This window comes from Citrus clementina, unplaced genomic scaffold, assembly GCF_000493195.1.
Source record: "Citrus clementina cultivar Clemenules unplaced genomic scaffold, Citrus_clementina_v1.0 scaffold_1, whole genome shotgun sequence".
NCBI lineage: Eukaryota > Viridiplantae > Streptophyta > Magnoliopsida > Sapindales > Rutaceae > Citrus > Citrus x clementina.
In genome coordinates, this window is record NW_006263303.1 from 5377639 (window position 1) to 5397832 (window position 20194).

A 20194-nucleotide genomic window follows, 5' to 3' on the forward strand; every position below is an offset into this window, starting at 1 on the left:
ACGTTATATCTTTAGAACTGCCTGAGCAAGTGGTCCGACCACCGACGATGCTATATTCTCGTGAACTTACCATGCATAATTGATTAATTATACAAAGTCTTAATTTGATTTGATGACCCCTACGTTGTTTTTTTTATTTTTTAAATCACCAAAAGTGGGTTTCACAATTCTAAGCTATATTTCATATACCTTACATCTATTTACATGAATAATGAGTGGACTCCACACCACACATTATTCGTGTGAGTGGATGTAAGGTATATGAAATGTAATTTAAGAAATCTTTCAAATAATTGTATGAGAACTACAGTTGAAAATGATTATATTTTTTTGGTAGTTGTTTTTTTTTAAAAAAATTTTTCATTTAAGAGGTTGAGAGGTGGATAAAATTTAAATTATTTTCTTTTTTTCAAACCATTGTCTCGATCTCCAAGATTCAAACTTAGAGACTTCTATTGTCTTAGAATTCAAACTTGGTGCTACTATTTTCACCAGAATTCGAATTCGATGGCCAACTAAATTAAACCTCTTAAAAATTTCTCAGTCAAGCCCTGTAGATATGTTGAAAAGCAACATTAAAACATTATAAGTACATAGCTTATACATAAACAAGAATATACAAATTAAAATCCCTTGAACAAATCTGCTGCGTGTATGCATTACCACCAATGCGGATTTGATTTTCTTGTAGACACACACACACACACACATGAGAACGGAGAACGTCACTGCCAATTTGATTGCTTTAATTGTCTTGTATGAAAACTTTCCCACCACATTATTATCAGGGGCGGAGCTAGTATAAGGCTAGAGGGTGCCATGGCCACTGTAGAATTTTAAAAAATTTTAGAGTTTCTAAAGAAAATGTGAAAAATTAGTGTAAAATATCTGTATTGACCCCTGTAGAATTAGAATTTTACATATATAATGGCATCAAAATTAAAATTTTAAATTGGACCCCTATAGAATTTTTCCCCTAACTCCGCCCCTGATTATTATCATCATCTACGATAGACGGTGCTATGAAATCCGATACGATGATGGTCAATGCCATAAATTTATACGTGCGGTTCAGTGAACCCGAACCTTATGGAGTGAGATCAATAAATAAGTTAGTTTGAATGTTTGAAGAAGGCCCGGCAATGTATTGAATAATGGGACAAAACTAATAGGTAGTTTTGAAGTATTTAAAGCTAAAAGGTGTGAAAGAAAGCAAAAGGCAGCTGCCATGCCACCAGTGGCCTAACCCTATTGGTCTCCAGCCATGCCATGGACAATCAAAGAAAATGACACTGTCTTCAAGCATTCATAACTGCGTTTCTTCAATCATGAATATCGAATTCGAAAATGAAGATTAATGCAAAGAGTTGTGTCAAAATTTAGTTTCTTTCGAAATTAAAGAGGACGGTTCCTAACGTTATAAATAAATAATAAATAAATGATAGGAACCGGCAGATCTTTATATATGTGTGTGAGGCTACTGTTAATTTGTTCAAATAGAAACGACTGCACGGACCGTACAAACAGATCAGACGAGCTTTCAAGTCAGCTAAAGCAAGCTAGCTTCCAGGTTTAGTTGGTGCTTGTAAAAACTGCTTTCAGATTGGCACGACTTTTCTCGTCGTTTTCCTTTTACATGGCCTGCAAATTAAGTCTCGAGGGGAGTAGTTTGCTCACCTACTAGCTAATGATCAATTTATTACAAACATAAAGCATATAAGGTTAATGCTAAGTTACATGCATGTACCTTACAATCCTCTCACATGAATAGTGAATAATGTGGGTCCACTCACTATTCATGTGAGAGGGTTGTAAGGTACGTGCATGTAACTTAGAGGGATCCAGCATATAAATGTTGGAGGGCCGGAGAATATCTAACATTTGCTGTGTCTATTCCTTGGACTAAGAATATAATTAAGGTTGTGATGTAGGAAGGTTTTAGAATATTTTAGAATATTGTTATTTTAGTCCCTTTTTTTTTGTTATTTTTTACATTTTAATTAGAGTTTCATTAGTTATATGTTTTAATCTTTTATTTTTAATATAATTATGATTTAGTTTTCCTATTTGAGTTAACTTATCCTATTATAAATAGGGAGGTCTTGTTATTATTATCATCATCATCATCAATTCATTTATTTAATAAAATTATCCCCCTTTGTTTTTTTAATAAAAAATCTCACAATTGTTGAGTCATTTAGATTAAAATAATATCTAAAATCATTTTAATTAGACCATTATCTAGTCACGTTTGCCTACAATAACATCTAATTTCAGCTCTAAACAACCAGTGTCAGCTTGACAATGTGGTTTTTTTTATCCTATCAATTCGTTACTTCTTTAGTGTCAGGTTAAGTCAACTCTCAAGTATTCTTGGATTAACTTTTGAGTATGAGTTAGACCAACCGACTTCTATATGGTTCACACTATCTTTTCGCATGATAAGTATTAGTAAAAAAGACCAGTCAAAGAGAATATCTCACATCCACTAAGAACACAGACAACACTCAACTCTTTAGTTAACTCATGATCTGTATGGACATTACCTGTAGGCTTCAAAATTTACAAGTTCAAAATTTGCAGCCATTATAATTTTAATCAACTTTCTACTTTCCTACTTTTTGTTTAAGCGCGCTAATTTACTTGACTTGATGTGCACAACAAGGCCGTCCAACTTCTTGCATGTGTCAAGTGTGTTATTGTACTGTACGTACATTGGGTATTTGGGTCCTCGATAAATCATAAGAGTATACTTGTAACTTAGCTCAACTAGTAATGTTTTACAATAATACAATAAATTTGAATTTGAATCAGCTTAAATGAGTGAAGAGTTGGTTTGATTTCTGTTCATGACAAAAGAAAAGAAAATGACATAGTTTGGGGCAATAAATATCCTAACTTCTACAATGTCCACATTCCCACAATAACTACTAAAAAAGTGACATTCAATGCTTAATTAGGAGCAAACTATAATGACATTTGAGACATGATTGAGCTATAAATAAAAATTTTGATGCAATAGATTAAAGGAAAATACTCATGTGAGACAATTTTTTGCCTTGTCACCATGTTTCTTTATTTATTTATTTTTTTAATTTTCATCAACAACTAATTACAACATGTACGTATATATAATCCAACATTTCTCTTAAAAATAGGATTAAAAAATTTAAAAAAGTATCTTGTTATTTGTTAACAAGAAAGTGAAGGAAGATAATAAGTGAAATATAAGCTAGAAAAACGCAACGCTCAGTTTTTTTATGCCACCTACTTATTTCCGGATTTATTGATGAGTTACGGTTACGAATTTAAATTCAATGCTGAACGAGCTTTGTGCTAATTTTTTTTATAAAATTAGATTGGTAATTATTTGGATAAAATTATAAATATAATTATAAAAATAACTAGCAAAACCACATTTGTACAACGATTATAAATATAATTTGTACATATGGGTGACAAAAATGTCTTGCTAGGCCTACTCAGGACGGTGGTGGCAATGGTACCAATGCTAGTTTAATTCACTTGTGATCGTGACAACTATGTAAAGCCCCATGTTGCATGTTAACTTGTCTGTAACATGTCCTGTTCTTTTTCTTTTTCTTATTTTAACCTGATGAATAAGTTTCCTATTGTTGCAGGCTCAGGTTTGCAAATGGCAAAATGATGATGAATATGGGCAAAAACGAAATTGCATTCATCTATTAGAATTTCCACTATTGTGTTTCTGATACATGATGTTTCAAAATAAAAAAAGATGAGGAAAGCAAAGCAGAAAAAGGGAAACAATACCACTAAATTTTCTTGTCAATTTAGGAAGCTATCATAAGGTACTATCAGACTCCAGTTTCTGTCCATTAAGAGCCGCTTGATGTGATAAATCCTTGGTAGTAGAGTCAACATTACTAGCTAGGGGGCTCAAAACTCTTCCATTCCCATCCACACAATAGTAAACTGAGTAATGGCAACAGAATCATGCCTACACAGGCGTTGGTTGAGGGACATCGACCAACCGCTCCATTGTCTGCAGTTGATCATAGGGTGCTATCTGTACCATAACCAAACAAAAGAATCAAATGAGTGTAGAGGATAAATGTAATGCTTAAATGAGCTAAGTACTGCACATGCCTCAGCTCAATATCCGAAGAAGACAGTAATATGAATTTAGACAGCATTTTTGAAGGGTAAAACTTAAATATTTAAGTAAAATATATATATATATATAGAATCTGAATTTGTAATGTTAAAAAAAAAATGCAAACTTCAAGAAATTACTTTAAGTCACTATTTTAAAGCTAATTCCCCGCCATCAGGCCAATTTTAAAGTTGATAACAGAGTCAACTTCACCTAATATTCACTTGCTCAGTGTTGAGCCAAATGCAATAAGGCATATTTCCATATTAGCCAGTGCAACTGTTTGGTTGGCCGTAATTGTATAACAGTATTTGAATTTTATATTAGTAATTGCCCATTACGACTGGCAATAAAAGCATTACATGATGGTCAGCGATCTAGAACCCTCTGCCCACAGGCATAGAGTTCCCATAGCATCACTATGTAATGCATTTGGTCAAAGGGAGGTTTTCAATTTCATAAATGAAACTTCACCACTGTCCTTGCATAACTGTAGTTCCTTTCAGAAATCCCACTCTTTGAACAGTAAAGATGCCATACCTATGCATCATAGAAATTTCTTAACTTTTGCTATGAAACAAAATAAGACAAACCACCTGGCTAAATCCATCCGGCCATGTAATTGACACGGCATAGTTTCCCATAGGCCGAATTTCTTCGGGTTCAATATCTTCTGGAACATCAGTGTACTGAAGCTTTTGGTCACCTGTCCATTCATCCTGTAGTGAATCCAGACCAAAGAGAAGGGAGGGGTATGTGAAAAAGTCAAGCACATGTTGGAGAAAAATAATATCCAAACTTGGGGAGAATCAAAGCTTATGACAACAATCACTATATTAAATTCTTTCTTCCAATAAAATATCATTTTGTTTGCTACCTAATCCATCAATAGTTCATTACTTTCTCTTAGAAGTTTTCAATTACAAGTTTTCAACTTCAACCTTATCTCTCAAATTTATTCAGGGTGTGTGATATCAGGATTGCTTACAACTCGTTCGTGATCATTTTCCAAGTTATCTGAAGAAATTAAAGCCTAGGAAATAAATGTCAACAAAGAAAAGCACCATATGGAAGAGTGTATGTTTTATACCCAAGTGAGAAATCTGTAGGTTCTCTACCATTTCCAAGAAAAGAGAACGCATAGCTTATGCTATCTATAACATTCTTGGAAAACACATTGTGCTTGTCTGCAAGTCCCAGGCCACAATTAAGTTTAGGTAGTATCAAATTTATCGCTTAGGGCCTAGGTTTCAGATGCCAATATATTACATCTCTACATATATGTAACCAAACTGTTTTTTTTTTAAAAAAAAAAAAATCCCCACATACCACACTTTGGGCAGAACGGTCATTCCTTCTCACAGTTGCAGGATGCAGAAAGAATTCTTCATCTGATTGTGGTACCTTAACTTTGATTGCTTTGATTGATTTATCATAGATGACAGCAGTTGATACTAGAATGAAAAAGAGAATAGAAACAAAATTATTTCCTCAAAAGTAGGTTGAAGGTTTTGCATCATAATCCACAAAATCTAAACATTCTATCTCAATTTCAAAGCTTATATTCTTGCACATGATTACGAATTTTGGAGAATTGATGAAAATTCTTTGTAGTAACGGTGCTGCATTGCAGGTCCAGATGTAATTCCAAATTTGAAATTTAAAATTATTGGTAAGATGTGCATAAATAGAGGCAGGTTTATTTCAAGTACCTCACTAGATTATGGTTTAACAAGTTCACGAGACTACATGTGGACAGGAGATACATACCTTGTTGGCGAATCTTCGCGCACTGCTGTACAACACATACTCCAAGATCCTGAAAGGTATTGGCAACTTCACCGCAGGGATCAGCCGCGACTTCAGGCATTCCACTATCTCCAGAAGCAGATAACTGCCAAAGTAAATGATACAAGAACTTTAAAAGTGGCAATGCTTTCCCACCACAATATAATTTTCAAAGTATTATTGATTCATAAAATTACAAGGGCAGCAGTGCTTAAGAAAAGATAGACATGCATGATTAATATTTGTTTAGAATGCCAAGCCAATTTACTTGATTTGCATAAAAGGATTCCATGTGAATCTGAGACAATACTTTAAATGAATTGCCGAAAGAAATAGATGAATACTGCACAGGAGAAACTCTTCCATTGCTAAAAAAGAGTTCTTTGGGAGAAGAATGAAGTCAAGTTTACATCCTTGACCAATGGGTACTTGATTCATACAAAAGTTGCAAATTGCACACCATGAAGATTAGAAGGGGGAAAAAAAAGAAAACAAAAGAACAGACAAATAATTTTGACGAATAATTCAGAACAAGTCATAGCAGAGTAGCTTAATCACCCAGATACGTCTCAAAGTAATAGCTTTTATAAGCAAACTTATATCATATAACTCACAGTTGGTCTGATGGGAAGATCAAAGAGATGAGGAATTCCAAACTGTTGGACAACCTGCAAACGTATGGGCCGAATTTTCAAAGTAAACAGATAGTAGCGACAACACCTGAATTGCCATCAATAAAATATTTCCTTTTTTTTTTTCAAATCAAGAAAACTAACAGTTGGATAACGTGCATACCTGAGAACCAGAACCTCTGCCAAATGGATAATAGCGTTTCCCATCAGCATCAAAGTGGCACATGTTCTCAACTACAGCTATACAAGGTACCTATATGAATGAATAGATGGCATTTATTCTTATAGATTTGATATGTAATATTAATGTTGAATCGAACAGATGATCACATAGTAGAATATCACACCTTAAGCTTTGAAAACATGCGAACTCCTTTCGCAACATCAATGAATGCAAGCTTTTGAGGGGTGGTCACAATAACAGCAGCTGTTAATGGAACAACCTGAAATTTCCATTATATATACCTCAAAATCTACAAGTAAAAATTTAAAAAACTATTTAAACAAGAACCTGTGCAAAAAGCAATGTGAAAAATAAATAACCTATGCAAACATGCTTATCAGAAGCACAAAAATACTAATTGACAGACACCGACCAAGGAAAATTTAAGAATTCGAACTACACTATCAGATATATATAATAGTTTTCTGGTCCAGGATTTTAAAGTGCGGAAAGTTGAGCAAACCTTTAAAACCATGGGATTTAAGAGGCCTAAAACTTAAAGCGCATAAACCGCACGGTTTATACGTTTTCCTGGACTTTCCCACACTTTAAAATCCTGGATTGGAACACAGATATATATTCATAACGAGTGCAAGAAAAACCAGAACCTGACATAAAGTAAGTTGGATGTCACCAGTTCCAGGAGGCATGTCAATAACAAGGTAGTCCAGCTCTCCCCTGCATATCCAGGATATATTATTTAGCCATAGAATTCATGAGCAGCACTTGAAGTTAACCATTTGTTTTTTATCACGGAGATGCATACACAATGCGTAAGAGGGGAAAAAAAAAAGAAAGATTTACTCCAGAACTGTAACTCTTACAAAGATCCAAACTAGTTCATGTTTAAGTATTAATAGAAACACATACCACTCAGTTGTTGTCAGAAGTTGGTTGATGACCCCAGAAACCATTGGACCTCGCATTATTGCACGACCTTGCCCGGAAAATCCAAAAGACACCAACTTGACTCCCAGGTATTCAGTTGGAATAATTGTTCTCTTCTCTGGATTCTGCAACAAGTTTTCATATTGTCACAATTGATCACTTCGCTATACCACATCTACAAATATGTTAGAATTTTCAAGGTCTACCATCTCTAGCAGTCGATTTTCTGGAGAGACCATTGTTGGTAAACTCGGACCATAGACATCAGCATCAAAGATACCAACCCTTGCACCCATACCTGCTAAAGTGTAAGCAAGATTTACAGCTACTGTGGATTTCCCTACACCTCCCTGCACAATTTCATTAAGTATATTCATGGAAATGCAGGAAATGCGATATTGCAACAGTAAGTTAAATTACGTATTCTCATAGAAAACTACAGGGCCATTATATAAACACGCTAATGCTGTATTTCATCTGAAACATTTCTAATAAGTAAAAAGTCTCGTGGTAAAAAGGTAAAATAAATCACAAAAATAATAGAAACTTGTCAACTTTGCCTTCACAGTTAAAGGCCATGAGAAACTTGGGAGTTCTTTTCCAATAAAATCCCAGGGATAAACAATAATTCTTTGAAGATAATCAAATAAGCTAGAAAGCAATAATGCATAGATAAAATTGGCTCCACACAATTAACTAGTGGATAGCCACCCTGTCCAACATGTTAATGCACATATTGAGGAAAGAAATAAGAACGGTAAGCAGGCATGTCTACCTTGCAACTTGAAACAGCCACAATATTTGAAATTTTCTGTAAACCTTCTGGAAGTTGCTCTGCAAAAATAGGTCTGGCTGGTTGTGCTGACATAGTCACATTAACTTTGTTGACCCAAGGAATTGCAAGCACCACCTCATTTGCCCTTTGCTCAAACTGACATGCAATCATAACTTATTACACTCTTTATATCATAAGGGGCTCATACTGTCAACTTAATCAATCTAAGCTAAAACACAATCAAGTTATACCCATAAAAATTTGTAGATACAGCCAAGAAAATTTTTCCACAAGAAGGATGAGGAAAAAAGAAAGTTAAATGCAATTTGCATTTTATAATAATCCCCAAGTTTTTTTTTTTTTAAAAAGCTAAATAATCTTCAGCAAATTCATGAAACAAATAGTCTACCATTCCAAACACACGTCACTTCTTGATCAAAACAATGATGATTGTGTCATTTACCATGTCCTTGATTGGACATGCTGGAGTTGTGAGCTCTAACCGAAAGGAAACCTGACATTCAGAGTAAAAATGTTGAAGTAAGGATACTATCCTTGAAATGTATGTTATTAAAACTCACACTTATGCTCTAAATGACCTCTCCCAGAGCTTCGTTGATTTGCATATCTTTCACAAAACCACATGAGACAATATCTGTTCCAAAGTCTGGATCAATAATTTGCGACAAGGCTTTCAGTACATCATTCTCAGCTGTTCCAGTAGATACTGCAGAAACACCAGCTAAAGATAAGGAGGAAAAGGAAACGTGTAGAAAATGAAAATGATAAAAGTCAGAAGAAGCAAATTGCTAATAGAAAGAATAGAAATGATGACGTCAACATTACAAGAAGCATAAATTCATCATCACACGACTAGAATGCAACGTATTAGCCTTTTCAAAGTTTAGCACGTTAGAGATTAATACTCTTATTGGGTGCTAGAACTTGATACTCTTATTGGGCCCTTGGGTCTATTTGTCAAATCCAAAAGACTAGCATATTAGTTGGAATCATCTATCCTGTGGATTTTCCATTTACTAGCTAATGTGGAACTGTCAACCTCCATCTCAGACAAAAAGTCCACCAGTCCAGCACTGAGACCAACACAATCTGGCTAGGAATCTAGCTTTGGTTATCATGGTTAAGTTACAGCTTGACCTAAAAACCTTAAGCCGGTAGCTAACAGCCCAAACAGTAGTTTTAAGCTCTAACATGAATCAGTTTCTTAGAAAAAGAGAAAGAAGATAAAGGTATCAAACTTATCAGATAACAGTCATATGAAATCAAAAATAATATTGACTTTAATAAGAATTTCTAAATTTAAAATAACCCTATGCGTCCTACATCAAAGCGGCATATCTTACTTGGGGTATGTTAGTAGGTAAAGTGTTAAGTAAACACTCACACTTCCGATTGGCACATAATGTGTACCAACTGGGTACCCACTTATACTTGAATGCTAGTCTGCTAGTGATTCCAATTCATAGCACAGCACATCACTTCAGTCTCAAGCATACCCTTTAATTCAGCGAACAACGTAATATTTTTACACGGATATGGAACTTATCAAAACAAAGTAAAGAGCTTTATGGTTTGTCTTGGATAAGGAAAAAGACTACCTTCAACAGAAGTAGCATTAGTTGAGCCACAGCCAAAAATGGACGGTCTATGTGATACCCAAATGGACTTTTCCAACTTTGAGGGGTGCAAAGAGAAGTTGATAGCTGATAACTGAAGAAATCTGTCCGGTGGAACTAAAGCTATAGAGGAACCGAATTTCAAAGGGGGAAAAATTAATACAGTGAGAGAGTATTAAATTAGCAACAAAGAAACAAAAGAAAGAAAGCGTAGGAAATTACCAAGTATTGATGGTGATTTACAGCCTTGAAAAGGGAGATGAGGCCAACATGGAGCATGAAGCAGTTGCATTTTAAGATAGATAGATAGAGAGAGAGAGAGAGAGAGAGTGAGAAGTGGTGTTGCAAGAACTGGGAGCTGGGAAGTGGAACGTTGATGATGGATTGCAAGAACTATGTGAACCTCAGGTTTCAATATTCCAGTGAGATCATACCAGCTAAAATTTCCAATCCTTTTAAACCAAAACGGCGCGTTTTGATGAGTTGCCTTTATTTGCACGTCATTATTCAAACAGTTCAATCTGTATTATGTAATTTATGTTAAAAAAACGCCCGTATTTACTTTTTTTTTTAATACCCAAGTTTTATTTCATATTGATTTATATATATAATGATAATTTTCAAAATTTAAAATATAATATAAGTTTCCATATTTAAATATGATTTTGATGCATTGCACAGATTTTAAATTAATTATTAGAATTAAATTAAAATTTGTATAGTTTTTAAAGATTCCTATCTCAAATAAATGGCACAAATACTAAATTCTCTTTTCAAAAGGCACATGCTCCAACTGATCTCTTTATAGATCAGTCAATGTGAAAAAATGCTTGTACAAAGAAGAGTGAAACAATCAGAGGTAATCCTCTTTTTGAAAGGAAAGAATAATCATAAATCATGAAGCAAATAGCAACCCTGTATCCTTAGAATTGCTTTCCCTGCCCTAATCTAATGCCACAGCTTACTACAGAATCCATTCCGTGCCCTCTTGTTTGATACAATATCTGAAAATGAGTCAACCAATTGTCCTGCTAAGCTACTTGGATCATCAATCAGTGTTTGAATAAAAGTATTCACCACCCTACGTTCCTGCTCAGTCGATCTTAAGCTAAACCATGTCAGCAATTTCAATCTAAAATCCTGGTTAATGTGGCCCTCACATTCTAGCCACCGAATTATCTTCACACAATACTCAAAATTCTCATCTAGGCTACCTGAAGAACCATTTGAAATGTGGAATGGTGAACCATCATTAATCAAAGTGCTATCACATTCATGTGGCTCTTCGTTTGGATGTGCTCTTCTTTTCCCGCATAAATCTGCACGGGAATCAACAGCAGGCACTTCTCCAGCTGGCCCATGGTTCCAGGTTTGGGAGTCACCACTACCATGTGATCTTGCTAAACGGTTCTTCTCTATGTCATGGGAAGCAGCATCATCATCTGCCTCAACAGCCTGTTCAAAAGTGCATCCATTATCTTCATCTCTTGAGGACTCAAATGGTGGGGTTAGTTCTTCATTCAAGTCGGGAACAGATACAACATTTAAGTCCAGTCCACGAGAAACAGATGGCAACCTTTCTTCTTCTGCATTTTCAGGCTTGACCATTTTCTTTGCTTCACCTCCACAGCACTTTTCTAAATCAGCACTGCAAAACCCTTCAAGACAGCCTTCTTGTTGAGCCCAAGCCAGTCGCAAAAACTTTCCAAGGTCTCGAACCTTGAATCCAGAAGAATTCGACCCCATCATACTTCTGGATTCCCTTTCAGCAAAAGAACCACCCTCAACATGTGTATTTGATTTCTTACGATTCAAGGCCACCGTAGAATTAGGATTCCTGTGAATTATCTCCACACTCTTGGTGAAACACTTAGCCTCAGAGTGACCAAAATCACCTGCCTCTGTATAAGAAACAATCCGAAAACTGTACTCCGTGCATGGCTGCAAATTTGATATCAAAATCCTTCTCTGAGCCCTCGGAAAGACACAAATAGGCTCTTTTGTGTGCATCTCTTCTCTACTCTTGCAATACCACAGCTTATACCCCTTAATGTCGTTAGCTGATACGGTAGACAATTCAATTAAAATAATTACAACGGAGGAAGATGTCACTTCTTCAAATAGGAACCTGCAAGCAGCAGGAAGTGAATCCTCTGCCAAGGAAAGAGTAAAATTTAATTATTGATTAAAATAAATTTCATATCTATCATTTACAAATCAGGTGAAAAAGAGTTATTATGGGTGCTACCTCTGCATTTTGGATTCACATTAGAGACAGTTGCTAGCCATTCATCAGCTTTCTCGATGGCAAGCAAACAAAGTTTCAGCACATCACCAGCAACAGAGAGTCTGCTGACAATCCCACGCGCCATCTTTGCAGACACTCCATTCACTGGACCCACTTCTGTTTCTAGTTTGGACTTTGCATCTTTTATGATATCATGCAATTCTTTGAATCGTGAAGTCCCATCTAGGAGCCTATAGCTTAAGTAAATCCTATAGCAGAGTACATCAACACGACGGGCATCTTTAGCTACAATTAGCTGCTTCTTCCAACATCTGCCAGTAACAATCAAATCAGACCACAACATTCCCATCAGTCCAAGGGTGGAAAATCCTATTACAGGAAAACAAAGAGCAGTGCACAGATCTCATTTTTCTTCATGTTTTGGTTCAATCTCATAACAGGACAAACAAGAACTCTCCATACTCAACAACAATTTAGTTCACTCACCCTACATCTAAATTGCGATGCAGCAGTGTTTGATAATGCAAATGATTTTTTCATGCCAATCAAATCAGTAGAATGGCTTTGCCTCAAATATGTAATGGAATAACTTTATACAATAGAACAAACAGCATGTTTTGTGAAGAAAACTAATTCTAAGTTATCAATCACATCACTCCAATGTTATCATGATTTATAAGGCACCGAAATGGATCTTGAATCATTCCTGGGCAACAAAATCAGAATCCAAAGATATGTAGGTGCAATAATTACTTACCCAAGTATCCCAGAAACTTTACCACAAGAAGCACAACAATAACTGCCATCCAGCTGCATCAATTGCCCAAGATCAACAACCCCAACCTTCTGGCGTTGAAGAGCACACTCAATATGACAAGATAACCCACAAGAGTCCTCCTCACCAGAATCAGATGTACAAACCAACCAAAGGCTAGGGTCTTTATTGTCATCAAATAAGTGACAGATGCAACAAGAACACCTCTTGCAAAAAGTGTCATCACTGGACAGAACAGCCCTACAGGCAGAATTTTTACAGATCCAAGAATTTGAAGATCCAAAATCTGAAGACTGCTCAGAAGCAGGAGGGAGTCGCATGGGGTTTTCTCCCTTCCGCTGTTGCTTCCTAGAAGGCTGATTATTGGGGCTAGAAGAAACTCTTTTCGAATCCTGCTTCTTAATTGTCTTGCTATTAGCCTTTGGAAGTTCTGTCATTTTGCTTTTTGAAGAAGCTGAGTTTTTCTTGTCCTTATCAAAGCAACTTCGGAGAAGTTCCTTCTTTGGACCGGATTTCAGAAACTCCTGGAGGAGTTCTGGACTTCTTGAAGCATCATCTGAGTGCCCAAGTTTCTCTGGGGTGCTCTGCACACTGGAAGAAAGGCTTTGAACACCAGAAACTGGACCAAAAACCAATACAAAAACATGAGCAACTCTTTGCCGAAATAGGTAAAAAGGTCACTTTCAAGTCTACAGCAAACACATACAAATTGGATAATCCAACCTAATACAAGTGTAAGACTTAGTTTGCACAATATCCACTATCTAATATGGCATTGAACTTTAACAAACCCATTCACAGTGGCATTGGCATTTGCAAATATCAACTATCTAATTGGGTTCATTCTGGAATCTGCTTGGATCACCAACAGCCTAAACTCATTTTCAAGCCTACCTTCCCAATTATTTTAATCAAACAAGATAAATGTTGGCCATATTTCTTCTCCTTTATACAAGCTAAATGTCGAACATAGAAGGACAACAAAGCTTATTACCAATCATTCTCATCACATGGTGAACAGACGTACAATCACATGAAAAAGCCCGGACAAACTCATGACACTAGATTTCCCCGTTGTCTCAAGTCACTGTCTAATACCAAATTTCAAAGTGATGTAATAGGATAAAGACACTGCAGTTACGTGATGAAGCAACATTGCATTGAGTTGCTGCATGCCATTGGGTTCTTAAAGAAAAAATGATAAGCTAATGTTGCAAGACAAATTTGAGCAAAGAGGAAGAAACAACAATATCAATATCAATGAGCAAAGTATGCTATAGTAAGAAACATAAATGCTATGCAAGAAAGATTGATTTTGACATATTCGACAATGTTGAAAACTGAGTCAAATCAAAAGCTAATAAGAACAGAAAATTGAATCAACTAGGCTTATGCTGGAAAGAATTGCTGCCTATTCCTTCATTTTTTTAGGCCAATTCCTTCATATAAAGTTCAAAAAGAATTTTTATAATATAATTAGTTAATTTAACTCAAATCAGTTCATATAGTGAAATGTACAACAAAAAATAATGTATAAGTAAATAATACCCATTTTGATAATCTACGAAACTAATACCAACTAAACTTGATTTTAAAACATAACAAGGTATCAGAAAATAACCAATCCCAATAAATTATCGCCTACAAAAAATTAATAAAGAAGTTGATCATGTAAACAAATTCACATCATATAAGAAAGAAATATTCTTGAAACCCTTTCGCTTAGAGAAGAAAAAAGGAAAAAGAAATCCTTGCATGTAAAAATGTATCTATGAAAGCAGCATCACATAGAAATCACAGATCTATATGACGAACCACATAACAAATGAATTTAAATTGGGAAGAGATTAGGAAGAAGGTCCTTGAACTGAAAATAATAGGAAAAGGAAAATGAACCAAACGGGAGGAACTGCAGCAGCATCCACAAGTGGGTTGTAGTCCTCACTCCTCAGCGGCGAGCAGCACAGGCATGGTATTTCAGGACTATTAGGTTTTTATATTTTCAAATAAAATTTAATTGGTTCAAGTATTTACTGCACCACATAGTCTAGGATCCAATTTTAATTCACTAGTTTATGGGCCTACCAGATTTGGATGAAAGACTCGTAATTATATTGAAAATTGGAAGCTGCTCATAATAATCAGCTACAAACTGTATTAAAAAACCGATCTGTTGCCAGCCTAGTTGCAATGACATCAGCTTTATGAATAATGACGTCCCTTCTGTATGTATATTTGATAACTAAGTATCATATCTGCAGAGATTTTGTATGCATCTAAAGCTGGGGGCATCGTTCAACATACAACCGCTTTAAGATGACAGATGATTGACAAATGCCCAACTTATTATGCTTGCCTGGCCAACTCTCTGTTCTTTATTTGACACTCTTCCATAGGGGCTTTATACATAGAAAAGTCAGACATTCCACACCATACGTCATCAAACTAAGAGATTTAATGATCTAGTTTGTATAATATTTTGTTATTTTTTTAACTTAATTTACCTAAAGTATATAGCTACCTTTCTTAAATATAAAAGTGCATAAGGGTGGCCAGAGGAAGGAGAATTCCTCCTCTTTGAAAAGTTTGTATCATAAAATTGGGCATATTTTATTTTGGGTTTCCTCTCAAAGTTAACAGCCTGCGAAGGCGTCGACTGTGTAACAAAGGTATTTAAAGCAAACCATAAATAACTAAGAACATATAATTTATTTTATCACGTCAAAAATTAGAAAATGCTCACAGAAGGAAACTACGATAAAATATAATAAGAAATAGCAAGAAAATATAGAAGTCATAATTATGATTTGGCTTTCACTATTAAATATTAGCCATCAGCCATCATATTTTAGGTTCTTTATTTTCTATTCTAGCTTGGAGTTGCAACTATTGGCCTACGTTACCCTTGAGATGGTGTATATAGTAAGCCATGAAATTAATTAGTTTATAAAAAAAGAAAATTCTCTAACAAAAAATGATGTGCAGATACAAAGATAGACTCCTAAATGAAAGTCACAAATGAATTTTAATTTCGTAATCATACCATACCCTTATCAACAATGCTATCATGTTCCATATTGGCCAAAAACAAAGCAAACAATGTCTTGTCCAAATTAGTAAGCACACGTCCATTTTCCTGATCAAACTTTATGTTGGACAACATAATATTAATTTTTGGCACAAACTTCCACTAAGCTTTACAAATTTGAATAATAACTTGTAAGTGTTAATACAGATCCATTATTTGATTTTCATCACACACACAAACACCCCCCTTCCCCACCCAAAAAAAGGGACTTGCTTGTTGTGCATTATGAATATTAAGGGAACTGCAAATGCATGTTCCGGTGAAGCGAATGTTGAAATTGCAAGTGCAGCTTCTATAGATGTCAAGAAATTTTTGATGATTTAAAACAATCAAGAGTTAACACAATAGATGAGACCAAGGCTTGGCTCTACTGGTTAGTGGGTAGCCTTATCAGGACTTTGGGTTCAAGTTTCATGTACTGTGCGTATGTGTTTAATTAATGATTAAAAAAAAGAGTTAATGCCTTAGACATGAGTAAGATAGCGTGAAATAGGGGTGGGCAAAAAAACCGTAGTCTTAAAAAAACCGAACCGAACCGACGGTTTTTTCTAATTCGGTTCGGTTTTTATTTTTAAAAAAAACCAAAAATACTGTTTGTAAAAAAAACCGAAATGTCGGTTCGGTATTCGGTTCACTTAGCTGAACCGAAAAACCGAATTATTTTTTAATTTTATTCAAATCAAACATGTGTTAATTTTTAACTGATTGTGTAAGATAACTAACATAAACTTGCAAATATTGGGTTGGAGTAAATGACAGTTGATTGATGTTGCTTACCAGTAAGTTTTCTTTTCTTTTTTTAAACTAGCATCTTATTTATATAGATTGTTTATTTAATTATTTATTGTTTAAATTTTTTTTATAGATCCAAATATTGAGTTGGAAAATGCCTAAAGTTGATGTTGATATTGATGAAGATGGGAGAATGTTGTTGGCATTTGTTTGCAATTTTTTTTTTATTTTGTGTTGTAAGTTGTAATTGTTGTTATTTTTATTTCTCTTTATAACATTATGATTATGTTTATATAGATGGAGTATTGGAGTTTGGTTATGTATTTTGAAATTTTAATATTTCATATTTTGGGAGTATCTTATTAATAGTTAGTAAGATATTAGTGATAAAATGTGTTTTGAATACTTTGTATTTATTGTTAATATTTGTAATAAAATTAGGATAAATTAATTGTTGAAAAAAATTATTACATTCATGAGGCCCAATGGGCTAAAAATTTAAAAATTCAAAATAAGCCCAATAGGCCCAGAACCGAAAAAACCGAACCGAAAAGAACCGTTTGAGTTCGGTTCTTATTCGGTTCCTTTTATAAAATAACCGATTTAAATCGGTTCTACTTAATTTCGAACCGAACCAAACCAAACCGAACCGTGCCCACCCCTAGCGTGAAATGGGAAAAGAAAAATGCAGTATGAAGTCATCTTTTGTGATAATCACAGCATAATTACATCATTACTTACAGCCACATACCAAAAATGCATGTTTCCATCAGTAACCAGTCACTACTCACAAACGAACAGCCCAGTAACAATGCAACATGCCATTCTCTTATTTCTCTCTCTGGATAGTTACTATATGGATTAAGCCACTTTTAGCTCATTCTTCGCTTAAGAGCCATAGAAGAAGTTCCTTAAAATGTGGGGTATGGAAAACCTACAAATTAGAGTTTTACAAAACATATCACTATTTCATTTTCCAGCTTTCATTTTTGTATATGAGGTTATTATTTTCATTTTATATGATGACATGGACCAACTTGGTAACAGGCTCATTGAAGACAGCCTTAGAGCCTTAACTTAATATATTACCATGCGGCATATGCCATAAACATGTTCGCAAAATAAAACAAAAATCAATGGCTATGAAAGTAGAAAACACTGGAAATATGAATAGCATACCTCTAGCAAGGAATTTATCTTCCAAATCCATTGCCTAAAGCTTCAATGTAGTTTGTTAGCAAGCCTCCCTGTAAGGGTGAATGAGTATTCAAGCCTTGGCACACTCATAAATTACAGAGAAGATACAATATGGAAAAAAGTTTTAAAACATAAATAATTAAATCAACTGTAATAATACACCAATAATGTATACTCCATCCAAGCAATTCCAATATAGTTGAGCTAATTTTTATCTTCTTTAAATGAAAACATAGGAGATTAAAATTCCATTACTTCTCAACCACTTTACCAAAAAAGTTTAAAATAAATAAAGGTTTTAACTGTTTTCTCATTTGCGACCATGGTAAATTTTCATTCTCTACTCTCCTATTTTATTCTTTTTCTTTTACCTCAGCCGCAATGCAGCTCGTGTTTGAAACAGAACAAGAGAGCAAGCACATCAGATTATACTGTAGAGCTGTAAACTTGACAATTCGAAGCTTCATTTAAAAAAAAAAAAATGCTTCAATAAGAATATAACTCCATCAAAAAAAAATAAAACTACTTTTCCTATCTATCATATAATTTCATGCAACAGAAACACAGCCAACTAAATTAAAAATTGAAAAAGAAAAAAACTCCAATCCCGTTTTAGAATCCCATCGAAACATAAAAAAGAAACAAAAAAAATCCCCAATTTACATATTCAAAACTCGACAAAACAGATTCAAAAGCTACATGATGCAGCATTGCTAATACTATTTCACAGGCTAATGTTCATACATTGTGCGAATTTAACAGTAAATAAATAAAAAGCGTTACAAGAAATCAAAATCAAATGTCAAAAAGCAAATAAATTTCCAAAACTAAAGCACGAAAAGTAACGTAAATTTAGAAACAAAAACGAACAGAGATGGAAACAGAAACAAGAACGGATCTGAACGCGTAGAAAGAATTTTTAAAAAAGGCATGATTTTTATTTACAGATAAAATTCAAAAACTATAAAAAAAAAACGAAAACAAATCAAAGAAAATTCATGTACCTGTAAACAATGGGGAGGAATCTAGGGTTTTAACGAGACAAAACCCAAAGAATTTTGCTTTAGAGAAGTCACGAATCCAAAGACAGAGAGAGAAACTTCGCCGTTGTTATTAGTTTGTTTTTTTTTTTTTTCCCTTTTTTTTCTGAGAGAGAAAAGCTTCTGCGAGTCGTTCACGTTTCCAAGTTAAGCGAATTGTGGGAGGTAAAGCACACGCTCAGGTACGGCGCGTTGACAGCGATCGGTGCTAATGTAAAATCAGGGTTGGTTCAGCGGAGCGGGGAAAAAGTGCATGAAGCAATGTCCCGTTCTAGGATTGGTGCGTGTATGACACGCGAAGTGATGGTGGGTGTGGGGGATGATGGTGATCCATTTAGTTTATCTAGTTTTTGCTTAGATTTGTCACTGCATGGCTTGGCAATATGGATCTGATGATCTGATCTAAACCGTCCGATCTAATCCTGTGACTAAGAAAGGGAGGGGGGGGGGGATTATAGTTTTGTTTGATACTGTTGACTGAAAAGACTAATTGAGGAGTAACTGATTAATGAGGCGGGTAATTTCCTGGAATTAATTAAAGGGACTTTTAGAGTCGTAGGAAATGGGATTCCTGGAAAAGCACAGGTCTAAAATTTGAATACGTGTCAGCAGAATCTTCAAATGAGTGTGGGGAAAGAAACAGTCAACAAAAGTTGGTTGCCATGTCAAACTCAAAACCAAGAGGTTTGGCACTTTTAATGATTCATTCACGCACATTTTATTGTGCCTTTTTTTAACCAATTAACACTTGGGCGGACACACCAACACCCCATGTAGCCTCTCATTGGCGGGTTTTGTGTTAAAGGTTCGTGAATTTCATGGGGCTGGTGAAGAATTGCTGGCTTTGTTGACCCCACCCGCGCAAAGAAGCTTAGAGCAATAATTTTTTATTATTTTATTTTCGAGAACCGAGATATTTTGTTAATTCAGTACGGTAGAAATCTATCCAGACCTTCTTCCATCTGTTTGATACAAATGAAATTCAGTTCAAAATTATCTTATAAATGCAGAGAAAAAGTAACTGCCAGAATACATT

At 34.9% G+C, this 20194-nt stretch overlaps 2 protein-coding genes across 5 annotated transcripts; both read right to left on the bottom strand.

The window, feature by feature from the left end:
• Nucleotides 1-3683: 3683 nt before the first annotated feature.
• Nucleotides 3684-10487, bottom strand: LOC18055773 (fe-S cluster assembly factor HCF101, chloroplastic). Of its 2 annotated transcripts, XM_006451016.2 has the most exons (15): nt 10301-10487; nt 10061-10201; nt 9041-9183; nt 8905-8955; nt 8442-8597; nt 7873-8016; nt 7649-7791; nt 7387-7456; nt 6903-6998; nt 6719-6808; nt 6538-6591; nt 5906-6029; nt 5465-5589; nt 4732-4854; nt 3684-4048 (listed from the first exon to the last, which is right to left on the bottom strand). In XM_006451016.2, the coding sequence occupies exons 1-15, from the start codon at nt 10368-10370 to the stop codon at nt 3980-3982; spliced, it is 1599 nt and encodes a 532-aa protein (XP_006451079.2). In that variant the 5' UTR covers nt 10371-10487; the 3' UTR covers nt 3684-3979. The 2 variants fall into 2 exon arrangements, with proteins under 2 accessions (XP_006451079.2, XP_024034384.1); XM_024178616.1 differs by lacking the exon at nt 4732-4854.
• A 376-nt stretch (nt 10488-10863) lies between these two features.
• On the bottom strand, nt 10864-19595 carry LOC18055774 (VIN3-like protein 1). Of its 3 annotated transcripts, XM_024177959.1 has the most exons (6): nt 19123-19595; nt 18490-18579; nt 18101-18168; nt 13084-13720; nt 12327-12637; nt 10864-12231 (listed from the first exon to the last, which is right to left on the bottom strand). In XM_024177959.1, the coding sequence occupies exons 3-6, from the start codon at nt 18129-18131 to the stop codon at nt 11027-11029; spliced, it is 2184 nt and encodes a 727-aa protein (XP_024033727.1). In that variant the 5' UTR covers nt 18132-18168; nt 18490-18579; nt 19123-19595; the 3' UTR covers nt 10864-11026. The 3 variants fall into 3 exon arrangements, with proteins under 3 accessions (XP_024033727.1, XP_024033726.1, XP_024033728.1); XM_024177958.1 differs by lacking the exon at nt 18490-18579; XM_024177960.1 differs by lacking the exons at nt 18101-18168; nt 18490-18579 and having other exon boundaries at nt 19123-19226.
• Nucleotides 19596-20194: the final 599 nt, after the last annotated feature.